Below are 25,066 nucleotides of genomic sequence, written 5' to 3' on the forward strand. Positions count from 1 at the left end.
TTTTCCACCGACTTCCAACTGTTAAATGTGCTATTATCATTGGTTATCTTCCTCTTTATATATATAGAAGATCTTGCTGCTGTATATTAATTCGTTGTATAAATTGCGTCCTCGGTTTTGTTTTACATCTGACATCTTCCCTCACCCACTCCATCATTGATCATTTACTGTTGTGCTTTACCTCTGCTCCATTGTTTTACCTCTGTCTCTTTCACTCCTGTTTGGTTAGCTGACATTTCCTATTTAAAGCAGGTGTTGCAATATTTTAGGTAATATTAATGACTTTTGTCTATATGTTTTTAATGCCCGTTGTTGATGCTGAAGATATTAATTTGTCATATTGCTATTGGTTTGTATTGCATCTTATATTGCTGACAAAAGTTCATTTCTTTTCATTGTCAACGAATTTTAGTCATGTATAATTGTCTTTCATTGCTGCAATCCATTTTTATCAGTTTGCTGCCATGTAATTTATTCAGAAATTGCCCAAAATGTATTTCTACTTATGTGGATTATGATTTCAGACTATGATTTTATATGTAGTTTTTTGCTTTACAAGTATCTGAATATCTTTTTTTCCCCTTTTTTTTACTTGCTCTAACATTTTTACCTTTTTGGTTGCCCGGTTCCATCTTCGTCTACTTACTACTCAGTCTTTTAAGTTATGTCTCTTTCACCTGTGTTTGGTTCTCCCATATTCCTTGTTTAAGACAATTTTCATAGCGTTGCAGGTACTATTGAAGACTTTTGCCCATATGCTCTTAATATTTATTATTGATATTGAATGTATTGGTTACTTTTGCTGCTACTACTTCCTATTGTCTGTTGTAGTGCTTAAAAAATCTCTTTTTGTTGTCGTGACTATCCGTCTTTATGTTTTATTACTGTATAGTGATGGCATATTGATTTCTTAGTCATTTCTTCTATAGTCACGCATATATATGTGTAACTATTTTTCTTTAGCATATTTTATCTTTCATTCCCTTTGGTGCGTGACAATGATGATTACAATTGGTTTTGGGCTCTCAGTTCTATCTAATATGTCCAAAAATTACTGTGAATAAACCTCCTTATTTGGATCTTGATTTTGCCTATCCATTTGGACTAAAACACTTTCAATATCTTCTCTTCTTTTCTTGCATGTGGCAGCGATGATCATAATCAGTTTTGGACTCTTGAATTTGACTTAATCTATCCAAAAATTGCTATGAATAAACTTTTCCTATTTGAATTTTAATTTTTTGTATACTTTTGACTAAAACAATTTAAACTCCCTCCCTTTGTTCTTTTGCTCTTCTTTAGTTTAAGGCTATGGCATTTGAGATGCCTATTTCAGTTGAATTCACATTTTCTATCTTTTTCTTTACTGGGTTTTTCCATTCTATTTGTTTCATGATTTAATGAACTTTGATTTTCAACACACAAACAATATCACTGTTGCTCTTTCATTTCTTAATTTTTGGCTTTTAATATTTTTGTTTTAAGTATTTGATTCAAAATCTATTCCTCCATATAATATGTCTTTCTTATCCTATCTATTTTTGCTCTTTTAAGTCCTCTATTTGGAGCACATTATTTCCCTTTTTCTCCCCCCTTTGCCTGTACCATTATTTCCTTGTTTCTTTTTGCTTTGCTTTACAAAGCCTTTTGGGTTTTTCCCTTGGCCTACGATTTTCCTATATGTTTTTGTTCTATATGCTTTCGTTTTTTCCCATTGTTTTTAGCCTCAGCCTTCTAAATGACCTTGACCCAAATGGAATCTGAGTATTAATTGGCTATTTGATGCTTTGACTGTAGATGCTTCTTATATTTTACTTGGACAAAAGGCAGACCCATTATTCACTGTTGACACAGGCGCCATTTACTATCCATTGTGTGGCCAGTTTCTGCCCAGCCTCATTGTCCTTTAAATACTGCTGTTTTTCTCCACCCTTTTAATTCACCGGGTAGTTTTTGGACAGCTTTATACTTTACTTCGACCCTTTATTTTGTGTCACACATATGTCATAATCTGCATGGCAAATACAACATCTGACTAATTTTTGTGCCTTTATGCAGTTGCCGCTAATAGGCAGCCATAAAATGGCCATACAAGTACAAGTCAGTTGATTTGCCATGCATTTGTTGACAACAGTTAATATATGAGCCACAATTAGTATGTAAAAGCATTATCAGATTCATAATTTATCAACTTCCTCCCATTGAATCTTTCTTATTACTTATTTGTTCACTTATATCTCATCATTAGTTTGTGTTTGGGCCTTCCTCTTTATGAAATTGACATAATCAGCTTTTATCATGAGAAATTTCATATTTACTTGTTTATAAATGGACCAGATAGTTGAAGACATGTGAATACAAACATAAATTGGTCGCTTTATCTATTGTTTATTCATAGGTTTAATTCATGTACTATTTCTAACTTATTGATTTACTTTGTATTGTATATAATGATATTTAATATTGTAAATTATGAATTTCTCTTATTGTAAATATGTGATTATTGTAGATATTTTTATATTACTTACAATAAATTATAGGCACAAATATCGAATTTTGTACATCCTTTACCATAAAATTATTGATGTAATTATTTATTGTTCATTTTAATATGTTATAAGGGTCTGTTTAGTTCGCTGATTGAAATTTTTAATTTGAGTTGAGATGTGACTTTATAGCCTTTTACTGTATCAAAAAATTAGATATGACTGTTTCTGAGAGCTTTTTACTGTAATAAAACTTGAATTCTAAACTCAAATCAGTGAAATGAACGGGGCCTAAATATATATTCCAATTATGACAAAATGTCATTTATGTGCAGTCAATTTAGGGCCCGTTTAGTTCGCTGATTTGAGTTTTTAATTCGAGTTGAAATGTGATTTTATATGAGAGTTTTTTACTGTAATAAAAAAGTTAGATGTGACTATTTCTGAGAGTTTTTTACTGTAATAAAACTCAAATTCTAAACTCGAATCAGCGAAATAAACGGGACCTTAAGGGTTTGTTCTTTGGGAGTTTAACTTGAGTATAATTCTTGAGTTGAATTTGAGTTATAACTTAAGTTGAACTTGTAATTTGAGTTTGTGTTTAGTTGTGTACATTTGATTTATGGTTTGAGATAAAAATCTTTTTGAGTTTGTGTTTGAGTGAGTCAAAACTTGAATTTATATTTAGATAGTATTTTAATAAAAACTCAATGCTGATGAAAAATTTTAATAGGGTATATGGGTCGGGTTTTATTCGTCTTTTCGTTGTCAACGCATAGAAAAAAAAATCATCTCAATCAGAATTAAAACGAAAAAGTTATAACATTTTTAAGAATATAAAAAATATTGTTCATTAATTTGAGTTCGAGTTTCTGAACTCGAGTTGAAGGAGAAACTTGAACTCGAGTTTTAGTCATAAACTTGAGCTTGAACTTGAATTTAAACTCGAGTTTAAACTTAAAAAAATATGAACTCAAATAAAATTATAACTCGAGTTGTATTTTTTTGAGTTTTTCACTCAAAAAATAAACCCTAAGTTGTTGCTTTATTTATGATAAAAATTATCTTTTATTACATCACATAATTATCTCTCACTACAACGCGCGTTTGCGCGCGTACACTGCTAGTAATAATAGAAAAGGGAAGTACAGCAACTGCCGTACTGCTAGAAGTACAGCAACTGCCGTACTGCTAGAAGTACCACACGAGAGATTCTGCCACTGAGATATTTTCGCTAAGCGCGAAATGTAGCCGCTAAATTCGTTAAAACGTGTAAGAGAAGAGATAAAATCACACGGAAGAAAATATATGGTTGTCAATTACCTTCCACAGATTCTCCCAAACGATTCAATTTTCCCTTTCCTTCTGTCTCGATATAGATTCACTCACTTTCTCCGTGCGAATTTCAACAATGGCGTTCGCTCTCTCGCAGCAACTTCTCTGTCTCCACTCTCCCAAAACCAGTCCCAGTCCGCCATCGAAATCGCATAAGCTCGTCGGAAACCCTATCTTCTTGGTTCGTCTCTGGCCCTCTCACTGCAAATCATCACCGCAGAGGAATTCCTCCACTTCGCTACAAAGTTCGCCGCCGGAATCGGAACCGGACTTCTCGCCGGAGCTGAACGGGAGTCCCGGCGACGAACCACCATCTGAACCGTCTTTGTTTGACTCGATTTCGGTTCGCGTTCGTCGTTTAAGGTCCGCTCAGAATCAGTGGTTTTTTAAATCTGCGAAATTGATTGTCTTTGCTGTACTTAGAGCTCGTACATAATCGGTGGTTTTGGATTTGGTTCTAAGAATTTGATCTGTACTTTGCCATAGAGACAGTGTCGTTTGGATTTGGAAGCTTATTATTTATGTTACGTCATTTTCACAGAAATAGCTAATTTTATAGACATTTGTTTTCCTTGTTTTTCTTCCCCCTCCTGAAAGATAATTTTTTTGCTTAGTAATGCTTGATAAATGTCAAGTTAGTCGCCAGAAAAGGTTGAGTTTAGTTTCTGTTTAAGAGTAAAGGGACTCTTTTAGTTGTTGAATTCGTACGGATTCATTCACTTTTCTTATGTGGGTTTAAAGCCAGAAAAGACAACATTTTTAAAGAGAAGAAGTGAATTTGATTTCGGTTGTTGCAGTGACGGGATTTTTAAGTTTGATGGACTGGTGTCGGAGATATTGTCAATTGCATTGCCTGCTGCACTATCTCTGGTTGCTGACCCCATTTCGTCGTTGGTTGATACAGCCTTTGTTGGTCATATAGGTACAGAATTTGTGGCTCATATAGTTGTCCTTTGTTTTGTTCATGTGAGAAAATTATTTTTGTTTTGTTAATTATCTTCCGTAGGATCTGCTGAATTGGCGGCGGTTGGGGTGTCAGTGTCGGTTTTCAATTTAATCGCAAAGTTCTTTAACGTTCCATTGCTCAACGTCACAACTTCTTTTGTTGCTGAAGAGCAGGCTTTGGTTAATAAGGGCGATGGTTATTTATCCCAATTTGGTGATGGTAAGTTTTTAGGATTATCTGTTTGAGTTTCCTTGTTTTGTCGTGTTTGTTTATGTCATCAAAAGCTTTTACGTTTTATGCTCGTGTAAAGATTTCCAGGGCCATCGCCAAAGCAAGAAGTGCCTTCCCTCAGTAACAACTTCATTATCACTAGCTGCTTTTATAGGCGTCGCTGAAACTGTTGCTCTGTCTCTCGGCTCGGGCTTCTTAATGAATACCATGGGCATACCAGCTGTATGTCATCTTAGCCAGTTACATTCATGCACCACCTTTTGCTTTTCATGGAAACAATACATTTAGAGTAGATGAACCTTTATATTGGCACATCAGCTTTCAATTTAGAACTGTTTGCTAAGACGTATAGTTTTTTTTTTAAACCATATTATTGACACTATGGCTTGGTATTCATGTAATTAGTTACGTTGTGTTCTTGGATCTAGGATTCCCCGATGTGGGAACCTGCTGAACAATTTCTTACCTTAAGGGCCTTTGGTGCACCACCAATTGTCATTGCGCTAGCTGCACAAGGCACATTTCGTGGATTTAGGGACACAAAGACTCCTTTGTATGCAATTGGCAAGTATTTCTGAACCTCTTTCTCTCCCATGTTTGTGAATATCTAGCTGTAAATTTTTAAGCTTACAGAACTTTACTATGAGCTAGATGGCATTGCAACTTATTTAATTGTTAAGTGTTGCGGCCAACTTTTGAATGTAAAGTGTCAACACGTATTCTGAATGTCATTCCTAAGTATTCTAAAAAGTTGTTTTTGTGGTTGAGAGATATTGATTCGAAAGTTTGTTGAAAATATTAAACATAGTTGTGTAGACTACGGCTCATGTTGATTGTAGTCTGTTTCACTGTTTAAGTTTTGTTATTCAGTTGTTATGTATTAGTTACCATGTTGAGACTGCCTTCATAAGTAAGCTTTTTGCAACCAATTTTGAGTTTTTGACCAGATTAGTTTGTTCTTCTTCTCCTGCCTTTTTCGCACGTGTGCATACAAATCCCCGCCATATCTCCTATATACAATGTTTGAACTTTTTCCTGGACCTTTCTTTAAATAACGTAAACTAGATTTATTGACGTCTTTTCTGTGGAATATCAGTGGCTGGCAACCTGGTTAATGCTATATTGGATCCAATTTTGATATTCAGTTTTGGTCTTGGCATTGGTGGTGCTGCGATTGCTACTGTGATCTCTGAGTACGTCAAATGATGTGGTAAAACTTAATTTTATCAATATTTTAACATCTTGCTGTCTCTCTTTAAATTTTCTCTATTTTCTAAGAGATTTCCTTTGTATGCTTTTCTCCAGATATTTGATTGCTTTTGTACTTCTTTGGAACTTGAGTGACAAAATATCACTCGTCCCTGCTAAAATTGATGAGAGAATGATTTCCCGCTATCTTACTTCTGGTATGTTATTTGCTGACTTTGTTTTATAGGTGGTTGCTATTATATATCTCTTTCATGTAAAGGGCCCTTCCAGTACGAAAGATACAAAAAACTTTTGGTGATCCAAACAACATAAGGATACATTGATTTTAGGTTACGTTGAAGAAAACTCTTGCCAAAGTGACATGACAAATAGAAGGGTTGATGAATGCTGACTTGAGCAATGTAACCTTGTGGATGGAAAAGATTTAGCATTTGATCTTACATCTATATCTGGTAAAATGTTTGGTTCTATGTATCATCCGGGCAACTGGTGCAAAACCAACATTAAATATAAACAAGACAGCGATAGACCTTTGCATTTATTTGACCGTTTGAATTATTTCTTTCGATGCCTAATCTTCTCCCAGTAGTTTTTTCTATAACTCCAGGCTGTTGTTAAATACATAAAGTGTTCTTTGTGTTCCTACATCTGGGGCTTTCATGGTGGATGGGGCATTAAAAAATTAATTGCAGCCATCTGGTTTGTCATATTATGCATTTAATAGAAATTCTATTGATGATCATCTAAAGCATAAATGTGCTAGTTCAGAAGACTATTTTTATGCATGCAAGAGCATGTTGAAATAGATACCAAAGAGCATGCATGAAAATCAGTAGGATTTGAAGTGACATAAAGCCAAGTGTCAAAATTGGATGAGTCCTTATAACAGGGCTCATTGTGAATTTGCTTGTTCTCTAATTGATGATTGAATGCCTTTGCAGATAGGTTTGTTATATATGCCTTTTCCTGAAGTCATTAGATACTTTTCTTGTATTCCACAGGTGGTCTTCTTGTTGGCAGAACCATAGCAGTGCTCGGAACTACAACGCTAGCTACATCCATGGCAGCTAGAGAGGGTCCCATACGCATGGCTGGTTTTCAAATTTGCTTTGAAGTTTGGTTGGCTATATCTTTGCTTAATGATGCTTTGGCACTTGCTGGTCAGGTACTGGACTTTTGACTGTACAAAGAGTAATATGACACACCTAGTTAAATTTCAACCAAAAAAAGGAGAAAAACTTAGGTTGTGTTTGGAGTTATTTTTGTTTCTGTTTTTTCACGTTTTTCGAGAAAGAAAAAATGAAAATGGAGAGAAACGGAGTTTGACACAATTAAAGACAAAAAACGGAAATGAAAATTATTTTTTAGTTTAGTGTAAATTGAGAGAAATAAAAAACAACTTTAAGTCGTTTTTCATTTTTTGTTTCCGTTTTCTCCTCTCTGGAGTAGAGAGAAAGAGAGAGAGACATTAATGGCTTTTTTAATACTGAAAACAATCTCTTAATAAAACTATCAAACACATTTTCAAAAATGATTTATGTTTGAGGTTAAAAACGTTTTCATTTTCATTTTCAAACAAAAAATAAAATCATTTTAGAACGAGTTCCAAACGCATCCTTAGTTTATTATTTTGCAGAGTGAGCTAATAAAATGATAAGAACCAAGAAACGTTAGTGATTAGTTGCTGACGTGGATATGGGTTACTGTGGAATCTTGTTGAGAAAGCTTTCAACAGTCTTGCTGAGGAAGCTTCTTTAGTAATAACTGGAATTGGTTAGTTTGTTAGATTTGTTAGTGTGTTAGCAGGGGAGCCTATAAATAAGTTGGGGCTCGAGAGTTTAGGAGCTTTTTGGTTGTATAGAGTCTTGAGAGGAGAGTCGGTGATCTCTTGAATATCACCTGTGTGGTGTATCTTGTTCTTCGTTATTTCGAGAGGTTTCCATCAAATTGGTATCAAAGCAGTTTCGTCCGGAATGGTAGCTAGGAGAGTTGAAAGAAACATGGAGGGGAGATTGGAATTTGTTGAGAAAGACGTCGGAGAACTCAAGTTGGACGTCAGAGAACTCAAAGGAATTGTCGGACAACTTTCAGAGGACATCGGAGCTGTGAAGGAGTATATGAAGGAGCTTAACGGTTGGATGAGGAGAGGAGGCCACGCGAATCCACCAGCAGAGCAAGCTAGGGCGTCAGCTTCGAACGGCGGAGATGGAGGCGGTGCTACGACAGCGGCGAATCGTTCCGGCTACGGTCCGGCGCTGAGTGGTGGAGAGTTAAGATTCCGCTGGATTGAGATTCCTCTTTTCAACGGCGAAGATCCGCATGGCTGGTTATTCCGGCTTTGAAGGTACGTTGAGGGGGCAGAACGGGGGGGGTTAGCCGTTATCGGACTTGAGGGAAAAGCGCTGAATTGGTTCCAGTGGATGGAATCCAGATAAGGTGATATTTCATGGCCAATCTTCAAGGAATCTGTGATGCAGAGGTTCTGATCTTCGCAAACTGGCAACCATTATGAGGCTTTGATTGCTTTGCGATAGGATTCGTCGGTGGCGGAGTTCCGTGAGAAGTTTGAGTTGCTTTCAGCTCCTTTGAGGGAGGCGGACGAGGAGTTCCTACTTGGAGCTTTCTCGAATGGATTGGCATAGGAGATTAAGGTTGAAGTTCGTATGGTGAGATGTTAGACCTCCGAGCCTCAGGTTTGTGTATGCCAGAAGAAGGAGTAAGAATATGCAGGGGCAGAAGGGGGATTTACGTAACATGGAGCCAAGGCAGGGGTAAGGGGCGATTTGTTAGGAAACGGTTATGGTTATGGGGCTGTGTGCCAGGGTAGGACTTAGGGAAGGAAGTTAGTTAGAGTATGGAAATAAATAGTCCCAGAGAGGCTAAGGAGAGGGCATCGAGAATTAAGTAAGAAGAGAGTCTGTGGAGGTTTGGAGGGGTCCTTGAATTCCCTTCTATCTTTTACTTCTAGCATTGTAATTGTTTTTCCCTGTTATCAACTTCATTAAGATTCAATAAAAGGATCCAGGCCAATCTCCTGGTTAATTTCCAGATTTCCTGTTATATTTCTTAGTCTAATTGTTCCAAAGTGATAGTTTCACGGGAGTCCTAACATGAGACCTACTTCCTTGGTCCAAATAATGGACTTGGCCCAGAAAATTGAGGAAAAAAATTGGGCTTTAGAACAGGCTCAGGTTATGCGGCCATTACGACCCAAGACAAGTGGAGAGGGGGCTGGATTTTTCAGCAACGGGGACTCTTTTGGGCTAAAAAAATCAGTGAGTGGAGGCAACTTTGTTAATAGCTCCAGCTGGGAATCCACCGAAGGTGATGGAGAGAAACAAAGGAGCTACGGAGATGACACGTGCCAGCTCTACTCATTCTAGTGTGTCGGTCAACAAGGATCCTGATACACTTCCTTCCCATTCTACACGGAAAAACGACAGCTTCAAACGGAACATTTCAGACGCTGAGATGCAGCGACGAAGGGAGAGAGGTTTTTGTTTCCAGTGTGAGGAAAAATGGCGGTTCGGTCACGTCTGTAGGAATCCCCAATTGCAGGTTATCATCGCTGCGGTGGATGAAGACGATGGGAATGGAGCTGCCGCTACAGTTGAGGCAGAATCGGGGGAATCAACGGCGGAGCAAGGAGCGGTCACTTGAACCTTGAGGACAAGGTTCCTGTGAACGGGGGTGGGGGTAATGATAAGAACCAAGAAACGTTAGTGATTAGTTGCTGACGTGGATATGGGTTACAGTGGAATCTTGTTGAGAAAGCTTTCAACAGTCTTGCTGAGAAAACTTCTTTAGTAATAACTAGAATTTGTTAGTTTGTTAGATTTGTTAGTTTGTTAGTAGGGGAGCCTATAAATAAGTTGGGGTTCGAGAGTTTAGGAGCCTTTTGGTTGTAAAGAGTCGGTGATCTCTTGAATATCACTCGTATTGTGTATCTTGTTCTTCGTTAATCCGAGATGTTTCCATCGTAAAAGATTAAAAATCGCAAAAAAAAAAAAAAAAAAAAACGGTTAAAGTATCCTTTGAAAATAACAATTTCATTTAGATATTATCCATCTATTAATCCAAACAAGACCTTCTGGGTGGGTTTTGAGATGGAAAAATTTATTGGGAGAGTTAGGGAGTTGATTATCCTTACATTTTTTTGACACCTCTTGTTTGGTTGTTACTATATTTGTGTTGCTTCATGAGTAATAGTTGTTAGAGTTTGTACTTTCATCGATAGTGTCAAGTCAAAAGACTGTCAAGTATCAAATCTTATCAATACTGGAGGATATTATCAGCTTACGTCATATATTATTTAGTACAATACAATTTATCCCAATTTGTACTTTTGTTGAACATCTGACTTTCTAGTATCAAATAACTAGCCGGATCTCACATACGTCGAAGATATTTAAAATATCAAGTAGGAATTTCACTAGGCTGGCCTAGCTTAGTGAACACATCAAATTAATTGTGGCAAAATATGGGAAAATTATGGAATTTTGTTCATAATCAGAATATATATATATATATATATATAATACAACTAATATATAGATAGCAGTTGACTAGGAATGGGAAACTACCCTAAATCAGATCCCTTCAAATCAGGGATTTTTCTAACAACAGAATCTTCTATTCTAGGTACAAATAACTACGAAAATACACGGTTTCCATATCTGCACCATCCATGTCTTTTTCCACACTCCCCCTTAAGCTGGTGAATGAATATTGTCCATTCCCAGCTTGCCTATAATTGACTGAAACACTGGATTAGCAAGTCCTTTAGTCAGCACATCTGCAAGTTGATTCCCAGAAGCTACAAATGGAGTACAAATCAAGCCACTCTCCAGCTTCTCCGTTATAAAGTGCTTGTCAACCTCAATATGTTTAGTCTGGTCATGTTGCACCGGATTATATGCAATGTTGATTGCAGATTTATTGTCACAGTAGAGTCTCATAGTTCCTTCCCACTTGGTCTTCAAATCTTCTAGAATGATTTTGATCCACAACAGCTCGCACACCCCAAATGCCATTGCTCTAAACTCGACCTCCGCACTTGACCTTGCAACAACATTTTGCTTTTTGCTTCTTCAGGTTATGAGATTACCACCAAGCAAGGTACAATAGCCGGTTGTTGGCCTCCTGTCCAGCACATATCCTGCATTATTAGCGTCAATGTACGCCTCAAGTGTCCAACTTTTTCCTTTCTTGAACAAGATTCTTCTCTCTGGTGTTCCTTTCAAGTACTCAAGGATCCGGTATACTGCCTGAAGATGAACCCTCTTTGCGTTATGCATAACTGGCTTACCACGCTAACTGCATAAGCTATATTAGGCCGAGTATGTGAAAGGTAAATCAATCTCCCAACGAGTCTTTAATGAGTACCTCGATCCACAATTGTATCTTCAAGTGCTTCACCAAGTTTGTGGTTGGGATCTATTGGTGTTTCAGCTGGTTTACAACCCAATTTACTAGTTTCCTTCAACAAATCCAGCACATACCTTTGCTGTGACATAAAAATCCCATTCCGTGAGTAGGCAACTTTAATACCAAGGAAATACTTAAATCTTCCAACCTCCTTTATCTCAAATTCTTTCATTAAGCACTTCATCAAGACTTCATTTCCTCTAAGATCACTACCAGTCACAATGATATCATCCACATACACCAATAACACTGTTACTCCCCCTGAAGTTGAGTGTTTAATAAAGAAAGTGTGATCACCTTGGCTCCGCTTATACCCCATAGTTGTCATAACTTTTGTGAATCTTCTGAACTAGGCCTTAGGGGACTGCTTTAATCCATACAAGGCCTTTTTTAATTTGCACACTGTTTTTCCATCTAGATTCAAATTGAACCTGGTGGAATCTGTAAGGATCTGTAGAAAGGAGCCGATTAGTTTATATATATTAGGAAATGGTTTATTTTTGTAATCTGGTAAATTAGGATTTCTTATTTAGTTTCCTAATAAATATGATCAGTTATTGACTTGACTGATTCCTAATTAGTTACTTTCCTAGTTTGTTGAGATTCCTAACTTTGTGGGATTCTCCTCTTATTTTCTTAGAATAGTGGATTGGAATGCCAGCCACTCCAGTATAAATATTAGGGTTGTATTTCCTTGTGTTAATAAGAATTTCTCTTCACCAAAATCCTCATGGTATCAGAGCCGGATTCAAAACCCTAATCCACTCTATTGCCGATCTCTCATCATGACCAAATATGACATGAATACCCAAACCAGTTCCTCGGAAGTCCAGTCAAGACCCGAGCAAAATTCCCCAGCCATCAACTCTAATAATCCCTCAGCCAATATCATCGACAACTCACCTATTCCTGTTACCAGTCGCAAACTCAATGGCCACAATTTCCTTCAGTGGTCGCAATCCGTCCTCATGTATGTATCTGGCAGAGGAAAAGATGAGTATCTCACCGGTGAGGTTCTTGTTCCGGCGGCAACAGATCCCAAGTATCGTACGTGGAAAACTGAAAATCACATGGTTATGTCATGGCTAATAAACTCCATGACCACGGAAGTTGGAGAGAATTTCCTTCTCTACAAAACAGCCAAGGAAATTTGGGATGCGGCACGTGAAACCTACTCCAGTTCTGAAAATACCTCGGAACTTTTTGAGATTGAAACTCGACTTCATGATATGCGACAATGGGAGATGACTATCACTCAATATTTCAACACAATAACCCGGTACTGGCAGCACCTTGATATGTTTGAAATATATCCCTGGAAATGTCCTGATGATGCAGCTTTATACAAAAAGATTGTTGATTAAAAGAGAACATTCAAATTTCTCCTTGGTCTCAACAAGGATCTGGACGAAGTAAGGGGGAGAATCATGGGAAGCAGGCCACTGCCTCCCATCCGAGAGGCGTTTGCTGAAGTCAGAAGAGAAGAAAGCATGAAGAAACTAATGATGACAGAAAATATGAGCTCCCCGGTTGCTAAAGACTAGCCTTTGCACCAGCTAGACGTCAAAAATGCCTTTTTGAACAGGGATCTTGCAAAAGATGTTTACATGGAAATACCACCAGGCCTAGAAAACCCTTCAAACAGCCGTCAAGTGTGCAAGCTAAAGAAGTCATTGTATGGCCTAAAGCAGTCACCTCGTGCCTGGTTTGATAGGTTTGCCAAAACAGTGGTCACAAACGGGTACAATCAATGCCAGGCAGATCACACGCTATTTATGAAATTCTCACCAAGAGGCAGGATTGCTATTCTCATCGTTTACGTTGATGACATCATTCTAACTGGAGACGACTCAGAGGAAATTATCAAACTCAAAAGATTACTTGCTACTGAGTTTGAAATTAAAGATCTTGGTACTCTCAGATACTTTCTAGGCATGGAGGTTGCTCGGTCTAAGGCCGGGATTGTTATATCCCAACGAAAGTACATTTTAGATTTGCTAACAGAGGCTGGCATGCTTGGGTGTAAACCTGTAGAGACGCCTATGGACCCCAACCTAAAGTTAAGGAAAGATGAGGAAAGTGTTCTAGTGGATAAAGGGCAGTATCAAAGGCTAGTGGGCAAGTTGATCTATCTCTCACACACGAGACCAGACATTGCATTCTCAGTGAGTGTGGTTAGCTAGCACATGAACAATCCGAATGAGGAACATTTAGAGGCTGTGAATCGAATTCTTAGATACCTGAAGATGACACCAGGCCACGGTTTACTCTTCAAAAAGTGTGAAAGCCGTGAGATAGAGGTATACACAGACGCCGATTTAGGTCTGGGTCAGCAACGTGGAGGTCAAATCGGCGCCGATTTAGGTCTGGGTCAGCCGGATTTCGGCCGGATTCAGGTGGCTCAACGTTAGGGAGGGGGGATCGGAGAATATATAGGGGTGGATGCACCGGATCTACTATGTGAAGAAGCTGGGTCTCTGGGTCTTAGTGGGTTGGGCCGTAATCGCGACGATCTGCATTGGGAAGGGGCGATCGGTGGCGGACGGTTGCCGGAAGGGAGTCGGTGGCCGTGTGGGGTGTGCCAGAGGATAGGTGGTCGGCCGAAGAGCAGCTCAGGCAGAGAACAGCTATTTGGGTGGCTGATTTGGACTTGGAGGAAAGGGTTAGGCAGCCTGTACTTCTCTTGCATCAATGGGGACCTCGTCGATCTAGGGAGCTGAGCCTGAACCAAGAACCAGTGGGGGACCACCAGGTTAGGGGACCACCAGGTTAGGGATCCTGATCCATACTTGATGGAGTTGAGCCCGAAATGCAACCGGAAGCTTACCATTGGAGAAGCGAGTATGAGCCATAAATGAATTGGGGTGGTCGTTGTTGGGAAGATGAAAGCAGGGTCTCACGATCTGATTTGGACCTGGGAGTTTGGGTTTTGCAATCTGATTTGAATGAGGGAGTCGTGTCTTCTCGATTTGGACTCAGAATCAATCCAAGAGTTTTGAGCAGGGAGAGGGAAAGGTGGCACAACACTCCATAGGAGGGCTGAATCGATCAACATTTTCAGCGAATAAAGATACCGTTGTTCGCCAGAGAAGATATTGATGGGTGGTTCTTTAGAGCTGAACGATACTTTTTGTTCTATAGAATGACAAATAGTGAGAAAATCCAAGCTGCTGAAATGACTATGAAGGATGATGCTTTGGCTTGTATCAATGGCATGATGCTCGTTGCCTATTCTACAGTTGGAATGAAGTGAAGACTCATCTGCTGAAGTATTTCAGATTGTCATCCGATGAGGCTTTCCATGAGAGTTCCTTGGTGAAACGTTAAGAGGATACCATGGCTGGCTATAGACGACAATTCAGATCGGCGCCGATTTGGGTCTAGGTCAGTCGGATTTTGGCCGGATTCAGGTTGCTCAACGTCAAGGAGGGGGGATCAGAGAATATTTTGGGGCGGATGCACCGGATCTACTCTGTGAAGAAGCTGGGTCTTAGTGGGTTGGGCCATACTCGCAACGATCTGCATTGGGAAGGGGCGATCGATGGCGGACGGTTGCCGGAAGGGAGTCGGTGGCCGCGTGGGGTGCGCCAGAGGATAGGTGGTTGGCCGCAGAGGAGCTCAGGTAGAGACCAGCTGTTTGGGTGGTTGATTTGGACTTGGAGAAAAGGGTTAGGCAGCCTGTACTTCTCTTGCATCAATGGGGACCTCGTCGAGATAGGGAGCCGAGCCTGAACCAAGAAACAGTGGGGGCTGGGTCTCTCGATGGGAGGGCTGGGACTTGGAATCCAAGTGTCATGAGGGATGATTTTGGAGCAATTAGAATTGGGTCTTGGAATTCCAGCGTGATTGGGGTTGGGCTTCGTGATTATGGTGCGATTAGGGCATATTCCGGCGAGCCAAGGGCTAGGTTTCTCAAATCCGGCGTGATTTGGGTTGGTTCCGATGCCGTTAAAGCCGGGCTGCACACTTCCAACACGATTAAGGACAATTCCAATGACATTTAGACCGGGTCTTCTTATTTCGGTCCGATTGGGGTTGGATATACAAAGAGCGGGGTGGCAGAAGGGAAGCACCTTGAGGATAAGGTGTTTCTTTAGGGCGGGGGTAATGTTAGGATCCGTTAATGACTTGGGAACTTGTTTGGTTAGTGGGCTGGTATAGTTAGTAGGAATTAGTATAAATAAAGGGCTTAGTAGCTCCGAGATTAGGGAGAGCGGTGGTCTCTCGAATACCACCAAATTAGGAGTTCCCGGAGTACTCGAATTCTCCGTTCTATCCTTTACATTTCAGTGTAATTGGGTGTTCTTGGCTGATTAGATTAATAAAATTCCCTCTAATTATTCTCATTTTCTTGCTGTTTCTGGTGTGTGTGAGTGTGATATTGGTGTTTGGCTGATTTTCTGAGCTAGGTTCCTAACACGTTTGTGCTTTGCAAGTTCACAGATTTCACAATGAAAATGTTCTACATCAATTCCTTTGAACAATAAAGGAAACACAATTTTAAGAATGGTAAATGCTGTCTTATATGAAGATGGTATAGCCAAATCTTGTCCTTGTTAGAAGCGAAAGACTCGGAAAGAAATGACAATGGTAACCGATTCTCAGTTCTCTGGTAATATTTAAGCCAAACAGTACTAGAAGTGCACTCACACAAGCAAAAATCAACAAGAAAGGAATGGAAATCATGTAATTTTATTATTCAACACCAACTATGAAAAGTAAAGATAGATCGGAGAATTCGAGTACTCCAGGGACTCCTAATTTGGTGGTATATTGGTATTCAAGAGACCACCACTCTTCCTAATATCAGTTTTCCAAAACTCTCAAAATCACAGCCTCCCGAACTCAGCCCCTTCCCTCCCTTTTTATACTGTTATCCCGCTTGCACTACTAACACACTACTAACTATACTCAACAGCCCACAAATCAAACTAACTTTCTAAATTATTAAAGGATCCTAACATGACCCCCGCCCAAACATTCACCTTGTGCTCAAGGTGAAAACCAAAAAATAAAACTGTTATAGTACATCAACATGGGAAAGAACATTGGTTTGAAAGTCATCTTCATTTCCAACGCCTTGGTCCACCTTCCCAATGAGATTCTTTGAAGGAAACTCTCTTTGAGCATCAATTCGCTGAACTAAAATAGCTGTGGTGTGAGCTGGAAGCAGCCCACTTGAAATTCCTATTTCATGCTCTTTATTGACTTTCAACTTGGTTGTGATATCTCTCTCAAAAACTGCATTTGAAATCTCTTTCCAAGGTGCAGTGAGTACCTCGGTTTGTTGTCCGAAATTAGCCTTGGTATTCGCTCGCTCTCTCGCCACGAAACTCCCATAGACGGTCTCTTCTTGCGTTGATTGGAAACACTATAGTAAATGAGCCTTCAATTCATCCCAACTGCGGAACGGTCGACGACCATCCTGCCATTGATACCAAACCAAAGCATCACCCTCTATGGCCTCTTTTGCAGCTCATATATTCTCTTTTTGTCAATCTATACAACAGAAAATAATGTTCAGCTCTAAAAACCCACTCATTAGCATTTTCTCCAATGAACAGCGGCATCTCCATTCGCTGAAAACGTCGATCCAATCGGTTCTCCCACAGCGTGTCACGCCACCTTGCCCTTTTCCTGTTCAAAACCCTAAGGTCTTGTACCCAACCAGATGGCGAAACTCTATTCACCTTGCCCATATCAGATCGAAAAGCCCAAGGATCAGCCCCAAAATTAACCCGAATCTTGCTGGAAGTGCGACGTCCAGCGGTCACAGCGTCGAAATTGGCCCTGCACACTCCGTAACTCGAAGACCTGGTCTTGCCTTCGCCGAAATTGGCCCTGCACACTCCGTAACTCGAATCCACCTGCCCCAACCATGATGGAATCACGAGACCTAGTCCAATTCATTGCATAATCTTCCCCAAACACGCCTGAATTCCAAGACATTACCCTAAACTCGTCGAAATCAACCAAAACGGCGCCAGAATAAGTCAAAATGGCACCGGAACTACGAGACCCGCTCCAAATCCAGCTGGAGTTAGCCTTGGACGTACCAAAATCGCGAAGTGCAGCCTTGGCGACGCTCAATTCCGTCGCGAATCTGCTGCCATTCACTTTAGATCTAGTCGGTCTAGCTCCATATCGCCAAGATTTTTCCCGATCTTCGACCTCGCACGAGTCCGGATTTGGTTGCGCCCCCACTGGCGTCGTTCCTCGACGTTGACGCTCCAACTCCATCATGGTTCCGCAGTTCGAAACCCTTCTTCATAATTCCAATCAGATTGCGGAACCCGATGTTCAGTGCTCAGATCTGATTGCGACTCACTCTAACCAGATCGCAACGCGTTCGTTGTTGTTCGCCGGCGCTGTTCTTCTAGTTGCGACCACGTATCCTTTGCCGGCATTATTCGACTTTCAACCACCCGAGCTTTGCGGTCCTGCTCCTCTAACAATCGAATGATCCGCTTCACACTTTGAAGCGTCGATTCCATTTTCTCTTTTTTTTTTCCCCGGAGAATCAATTGCTCTGATACCAATTGACAGGAACGTGGTAATATTTCAACCAAACAACACCAGAAGTGCACTCACACAAGCAGAAATCAACAAGAAATGAATGGAAATCATGTAATTTTATTATTCAGCACCAACTATCATCAATTACACTACATGCAACTGTAAAGTAAAGATAGATCGGAGAATTCGAGTACTCCTGAGACTCTTATTTGGTGGTATTCGAGAGACTTGAGTATAGATTTTGATTTGAATTTGAGTTATAACTTGAGTTGAAGTTGTAACTTGAGTTTGTGTTTTGTTGTGTACATTTGAGTTATGGTTTGAGATGAGAATCTTTTTGAGTTTGTGTTTGGGTGGGTCAAAATTTGAGTTTGTATTTAGATGGTATTTTTATAAAAACTCAATGATGATAGAAAATTTTAATAGGGTATATATGTGGGGTTTTATTCGTCTATTCGTTGTGAACGCATAAAAAAAGAATCATCTCAATCGGAATTAAAAAAAATTATTATAGCGATTTTAAGAAGAGAAAAAATACTGTTTATTAACTTGAGTTTGAGTTTAGGAACTTGAATTGAAGGAGAAACTTGAACTCAGATTTTAACCTCAAACTCAAGTTAAAATTTAAGTTCAAACTCAAATTTTACAAAGGCCCCGTTCACTTCACTAATTCGAGTTTAGAATTCGAGTTTTGCTACAGTAAAAAGCTCTCACAAACAATCACATCTAACTTTTTTGCTACAGTAAAAAGCTCTCACATAAAATCACATCTCAACTCGAATTACAAACTCGAATCAGCGAAATGAACGGGCCCAAAATAACTTGAATAAATTTGTACTTGAGTTCAAACCTTTTTTGAGTTTGGGTGCAAATGAACACAATCCAGTTTCCCAAAACTCTCAAAATCACAGCCTCCCGAACTCAGCCCCTTCCCTCCCTTTTTGTACTGTTCCCTCTTTTAAGCATTACTAACACACTACTAACTATACTCTTAACAACCCACAAATCAAAACTAACTTCCTAAATTATTAAAGGATCCTAACATCTTTTGTCCACTAATTTCTTCAAGGTGGTAAAGTCTTTCTTTCTCCCTAGCACGTCCAATTGCCTTCCCCGTACTCTGTTCTTGGAAGTCTCAAAACGAGGGGTAAAAAATCACACTACAATTCAGGTCCTTTGTATGCTTATGGATAGACACAAGGTTGGTGGACAATTTTAGAACATGGAGAACATTTTTAAGGACAACTGTTGAATTTAAGGAAATATCTCCTTGACCAGCCACTGTAGTTAAGGTGCCATGAGCAGTAATTATTTTCTGTTACTTGGACACGGGCTATAGGAAATAAATTGATGAGAGGAGTTGGTCATGTGATCAGTGCCTCCCGAGTCAATGACCCAAGAACCTGAAAATGATATGTCCGAAACACTAAGTGCATGAGAACATGAGTACTTGAGAGAGCCAAAGTATATGCACCTGTTCCATTCCGTTTCTCAATTGTCCCCGACAAGCTTCTCAGCTTTTCAATCTCCTCTTTGTTGAACTTGCCCTGATCCTGAGATGCACCTTCACCACTTGACTGAGTACTAGTTAAAAGTGCTTGACCGTGGCCTCTTTGCTGCCCACTTTTTTCAGTCCAGTTTTTGTTTAGACTTTGTGGTTTTCCATGGAGCTTCCAACACTAATCTCTGGTGTGCCGAGGTTTCTTGCAGTAAGTACACCATATTTTTTTCCTTATTCGCCATCTTTGACCAATCAGCAAGCCCATTATCATTAGCAGAATGTTGTTCAAGGCCTGCAATCTTCATGTTAGCAATTTTTGAGACCTTTGAAATCATTGCTGGCCCCTCTACGACTTGTGGCTCTATCATCATTCGTCTTCTTCCTTCCTTGGCTTGGATCAATGCAATTGTGTCATTTAATGAAGGAAAATCATCTTTTCCAAGTATTTGTACTCGCACTTGGTCAAATTCTATATTCAGTCCAGCAAGAAAATAAAAAATTCTTCTTGCTGCATTGCATTCGGTAACTAAGTTGATGAAGACATGCTGGTGATATTAAGCACAAGTTCTGTACTCTTCCATTAAGATCTCTAAGTTAGAAATTACTTCTGCTTATCATTTGTGTGCTCTCCATTGGAAACTAGCAGTTTCCTTGTGAACATTGGAAATTTGCTGCCCACCTATTGTAGCCGTGAAAATTTCCTATTCTTTATTTTCGCATGCATGGATCCAAAACCTAATAAACAATTTGCAACAGCACATATTTCATATCAAGAATTCATAATATAATGGTCCTTGCTTTATATTCTGAAAGTCTGAAACAATAGACTATTACGTGAACTAGCATCACAAATTCCTTTTGAGATTTATTAGCCGCAATTATGTTTAATCTTATTATTGCAATGTTGTCTCTCTCTAGGCGCTTCTTGCCAATAGTTATGCCCAAAGAAATCCTGAACAATCACGCCAGGTGATTTACAAAGTTCTACAGGTAAATAAGTTCCCTAGCTTTTTAATATTCATGTTATAATTGTTCTCTTCGTCTCTTTTACATGTTTTTTCATTCACAACTGCCCTAGAACTTCAATCTTTGTCTCATTTGGTTTCAAGCAGATTGGTTCAGTGATGGGAGTTGGCTTGGCCATTATATTGTTCGTCGGTTTTGGAGCTTTTTCTAGCTTGTTCACCACAGATTCAGAAGTTTTGGATGTTGCTTTGTCTGGCTTACTGGTAAGGAAAACATGTTCAAATCATTTACCAGTTGCACACCCATGTGATTCATTCTCCATCTTGTCTGGATTTCTAAGAGTCCTTGCGTGCCAATAGTGCAAGTCTGTTCGGCAATGGCAGCTTTGGGAAAGGATGGGTAAACGAATTAATGTCCTAAGGAGTTTATAATATATATTAGTAAATACACACACACAGAGACAGAAAAGATCTTTTCTAGCAAGACATCTTTATTCATTCATAACTCTTGGGCTTTTCCTAGTAGATAAACATTTAAATACAGATAAATTGAGTAACAAAGTAAGCTGGAAACCTCTAAAACTGTCCAAAGGATTTGCAAATTAACCTAATAAATTTACCATTGAAATCTTACATAAGTGCCGCTACTTAAGTTACTAGCAAGCCCGTGCAATATTAAAAACATCAAAATTGTTATAAAAAGAAGCTACAGATCTAATAGAGTGGCGGCGACTTAATCCTTGATCATAAAAGTTCCTCTTGTTGTGTTTGGTTTGCAAAATGGGTATCTTAGCCATGACAGTAAGTATGGATCAAATACGTTGAGTTTGCAATATGCCAATTGTATTTGATGATCATAATTGGTGGACGTAACAGTGCTTGGCATATTGGTTGTCAGTTTGTTGCTGGATCTCAGCCAGTAAATGCTTTAGCATTTGTCATTGATGGACTTTATTATGGAGTTTCAGACTTTGAATACGCTGCATATTCCATGGTACTTGTCTGATCACCTTAGTGAATTATTAACCGTTTGATATGTTCTTCTCCTTCAGCCTTTGATTTTTGTTGTGCAGGTGATAGCTGGACTAATTTCTTCCCTTTTCATGCTTGTGGCTGCTCCTTCGTTTGGTTTTGCTGGAATCTGGACTGGGTTGTTTCTCTTCATGACAGTGCGCATAGTAGCTGGATTTTGGAGGTATTACTAATTTCTGTTTTGCAATCAAGTTATCTCGTCATTTTATCATCAACGGTGCACTCGGTTATTAACTCTCAAGAGTTTGTTGGAATTTGTGTCTCATTAGTTCTATAATTCTTCCCTTTTTGTTGGTAGCGCCAAAAGCATGCAAACTTAAATATGAGGAAGCCCTTCAACTCTAAAAGGGCGTCTAACGAATAAAAAATAAGAGAAATATCACTCAAGGTGGTAAAAAAAAATTGTTATGTCACTAATAAAAAATAAACAATTGTCATTCAATTAATAAAGAGAAAACAAAAGACCACAATGGCAACCAATTATTTAGAATGGCAAAAATAATAGGCTTGCACAAAATCATGGCAAATACTCAAATACGAGGATGGGATCTGTTCTTTGTTCCCAGCCTACCATGATTTTTATGCACAAATACATGAATCAGTTAAATTGTACTGAAATTCATTTGCCTGTTTGTCTAAAGTTAATTCTATTAGGATCCAAGTTATCTTCCAAATTTTTTGAAACAACTGATGTAGCAAATGAGTCGTTAAAATTTAACTTTTTATAAGTAGATTCACCAATTGAAAATAACAATTCAATTGTCAAATCACCCGGTATAAAAAGATCGGTAAATTACTTGCGTCTGTATCATTATCCTTTGTCGAATCACTTATCTATTACAGTTCACTACTGCATATCTCAAGGCAATTGGATGTAGAATCAGACTCATTTGCTGTTCAAATATTTGAAAATTAAATAATTTTGAGGCCATATCTTGTCGAACGTTTGTTTAGTAGTTCCCTTGAATTCTACACACCCCTTGCCATTAAAATGCTGATTTACTCCCACCTTGAACATCTTGCTGATAAATTACACTTCTTTTTAGGTTGGGCACGAAAAGCGGACCTTGGAAAATGGTTTGGGACACATTGGAGCAGGAAACCGAGTGAGAATTCTGCCTTTTGGATTGTTAGATAGGGATTAACTTCTCCAGATTCAATCTAAATCAAGAGTAACCGCAGCTACAACGCTGTTCTTTCGAGGTCAGCTGGATCTGGATTGGCTTTTAGTGAGCTTCTAACTGCTTGCTGGAATTAATATGTGCTCAGCTCAGCAGTTGAAAAGCTTAACGAACCGTTTATCTTCTATCAGTTACCAGCTTCTTCATATCTGATTCTTTATGCACTTCCTGCGCATACAACTAGTTTCATATTGATTAGATACCTCAAATGTGCTAGAATTGTCAATCATAAATTGTAAATATTTTGGCGACAGTTTCAGAGGATTGTGCTCGGTGCTCTTGTAATGAGGGGCCAAAAAAATAGGGGAGAGATTAAATTGTTAGGGTACTGAAAGATTATTGAGACTTATTTGAATGGACTCAGAAAATCATTTAGCAGTTTTTAGTTTTGGTGGTGATTTGTAAATTGATCTCTATGTGGACGTTACATTGAGATCATTGAAAATGCTAGACTAACCATTTTATATTTGTCTATTGCAGATGAGAAGTATTGCAACCCTTTTCTCCTGCTGGAAATTATACTCGTTTTCTTTTTCATGACGGAAAAAGACATACATACTCATAATTTAATGGTTCTTTTTCCACCCCACGGCTCATGGAAGGAAAAATATTCACTCGAAATAGAACCTGAAAGCCTTATGTTTCAACTAGTATTAGCCAAGCAAAATACTAGAAGATACATAAAGCAGATTCATTAACATGATTCCCACATAAGAATCTTGTGGAAATATTAAACCACGTTCGTTTTGTGGATTCTGAGAACTTGAATTGAAAAGATTAGCAAAAAAAAATTGAATTTGAATTTTGATTAGAAAAAAGAAAGAATAGACAAAACACCTCATTTGTTTTTGTTAAAACACCACATTCGTCCCTCTTATAATAATAATGTCCAAAACATCTTCTGTATTTATAAGAACATACCCAAAATACCGTCCTAAAGCAACTAATTTTTTTAAAAATACCAAGATGACATTTCCCGGTCTTTATAAAATCCTATTTATAACATTGTTAAGCCTTGATATTAAATAAAATCAATCTTAGAAAATGAAAAACTCTCAAAATAATTGAAGTATTTCTTTGATTGGAATATTTATTTAAGCATTTTTATAATTTTTATTTAAATTTTTAGTTAAATCATACCTAAAATAAAATTTAATATAGATTTAGAAGGATAATCATAACATTTTAAATAATTTAAGGGCTGTTCGATTGCCCCAAAAAACTTGAAAAAATACCACTCGAGTAAAGAACTTGAGCCAAGTCTTTGTTTAGCAAGGACTGCTCGAGTGAAGACTCAAGTTTACACTTGAGAAAAGCAACAAGTCTTGAGTGCAGCTCCACCCCCTTGATTCAAGTTCAAGTTCCACTGTAATTGTTGACAAAAATTACTTTCCCTTATTTTAATAATAAATTCCAAACAAAAATAATTACCTCCCATTCATTTTTAACTATTAACAACTCAAGTTTAGGTGTACTAAACACATACTCAAAGCAAATTCTCAATTCAAAAATTAACTCAAATGTGCACCTCTAAATATAAACTCAAGTTACATCTTCAACTCAAGTTATAACTTAAATTCAACTTAAAATCTACACTTAAATCACCATAACTTAAAAATACAACTGAACAAGCTCTTAATTATTTCAGAAGGGGTTTTGAATATGTTTTTATAGACAACAGGTTGTTTTGGGTATTATCATAATAAAAAAGACGAAATTAAACACAAAAAGTGTTTGAGGTATTATTTTTTTTAAAAAAATATTATAATAAAAAGTTTAAATTATGATTTAAACTTTAAAAGAAACGGACCTTAAAATCCCCTAAACACATTTAATACGGACAAAAAATACAAAAAGTCTCCTTCAAAAGTTCTGGTCATACCTCTGTCAAGCAAGTAGCAAGGCTAGCTGTCACAAAAATAAATAAAATAAAACAAAAAAGCTAATGTAAGCTAGCTAGATAGTTTCACGAGACAATATTTGTATCTCATTTTTCCAACAGACAAGGCTGCACTTGTGTAGCAACAGCTCATAATTCTTCACAGTTATTCTACTCAATTACTTCAACACTCTTTGCTTTGTCTCATGCAGATACCAACAAGGAGAGTACCTATGCTGGAAAACTGTTAATTTCCCATCTACTAATTTTTTTTTTTGACCCATCTACTATTTCTAAGCTTGGTAAAATGTTCATAAGTGGAGACATGTTATAGAACCCTACCAAAAGGATATTTTAT

General features: G+C 38.3%; 1 protein-coding gene across 5 annotated transcripts; it reads left to right on the forward strand.

The window, feature by feature from the left end:
* Window positions 1–3,723: 3,723 nt before the first annotated feature.
* On the forward strand, window positions 3,724–23,341 carry LOC112090710 (protein DETOXIFICATION 44, chloroplastic). 5 transcript variants are annotated; one of them, XR_002901776.1, is made up of 14 exons: window positions 3,724–4,184; window positions 4,619–4,743; window positions 4,828–4,986; window positions 5,078–5,220; window positions 5,427–5,562; window positions 6,095–6,191; window positions 6,304–6,404; window positions 7,209–7,372; window positions 20,570–20,641; window positions 20,764–20,880; window positions 21,515–21,610; window positions 21,690–21,811; window positions 22,695–22,851; window positions 23,310–23,341. XR_002901776.1 is itself a non-coding variant. In XM_024162679.1 (13 exons), the coding sequence occupies exons 1-13, from the start codon at window positions 3,898–3,900 to the stop codon at window positions 22,756–22,758; spliced, it is 1,683 nt and encodes a 560-aa protein (XP_024018447.1). In that variant the 5' UTR covers window positions 3,724–3,897; the 3' UTR covers window positions 22,759–23,295. The 5 variants fall into 5 exon arrangements, 4 of the variants coding, with proteins under 4 accessions (XP_024018447.1, XP_024018448.1, XP_024018449.1 ...); XM_024162679.1 differs by lacking the exon at window positions 23,310–23,341 and having other exon boundaries at window positions 22,695–23,295; XM_024162680.1 differs by lacking the exon at window positions 23,310–23,341 and having other exon boundaries at window positions 5,141–5,220; window positions 22,695–23,295.
* The last annotated feature ends 1,725 nt before the right edge of the window (window positions 23,342–25,066 follow it).

Source organism: Morus notabilis, unplaced genomic scaffold, assembly GCF_000414095.1.
Source record: "Morus notabilis unplaced genomic scaffold, ASM41409v2 Scaffold258, whole genome shotgun sequence".
Lineage (NCBI taxonomy): Eukaryota > Viridiplantae > Streptophyta > Magnoliopsida > Rosales > Moraceae > Morus > Morus notabilis.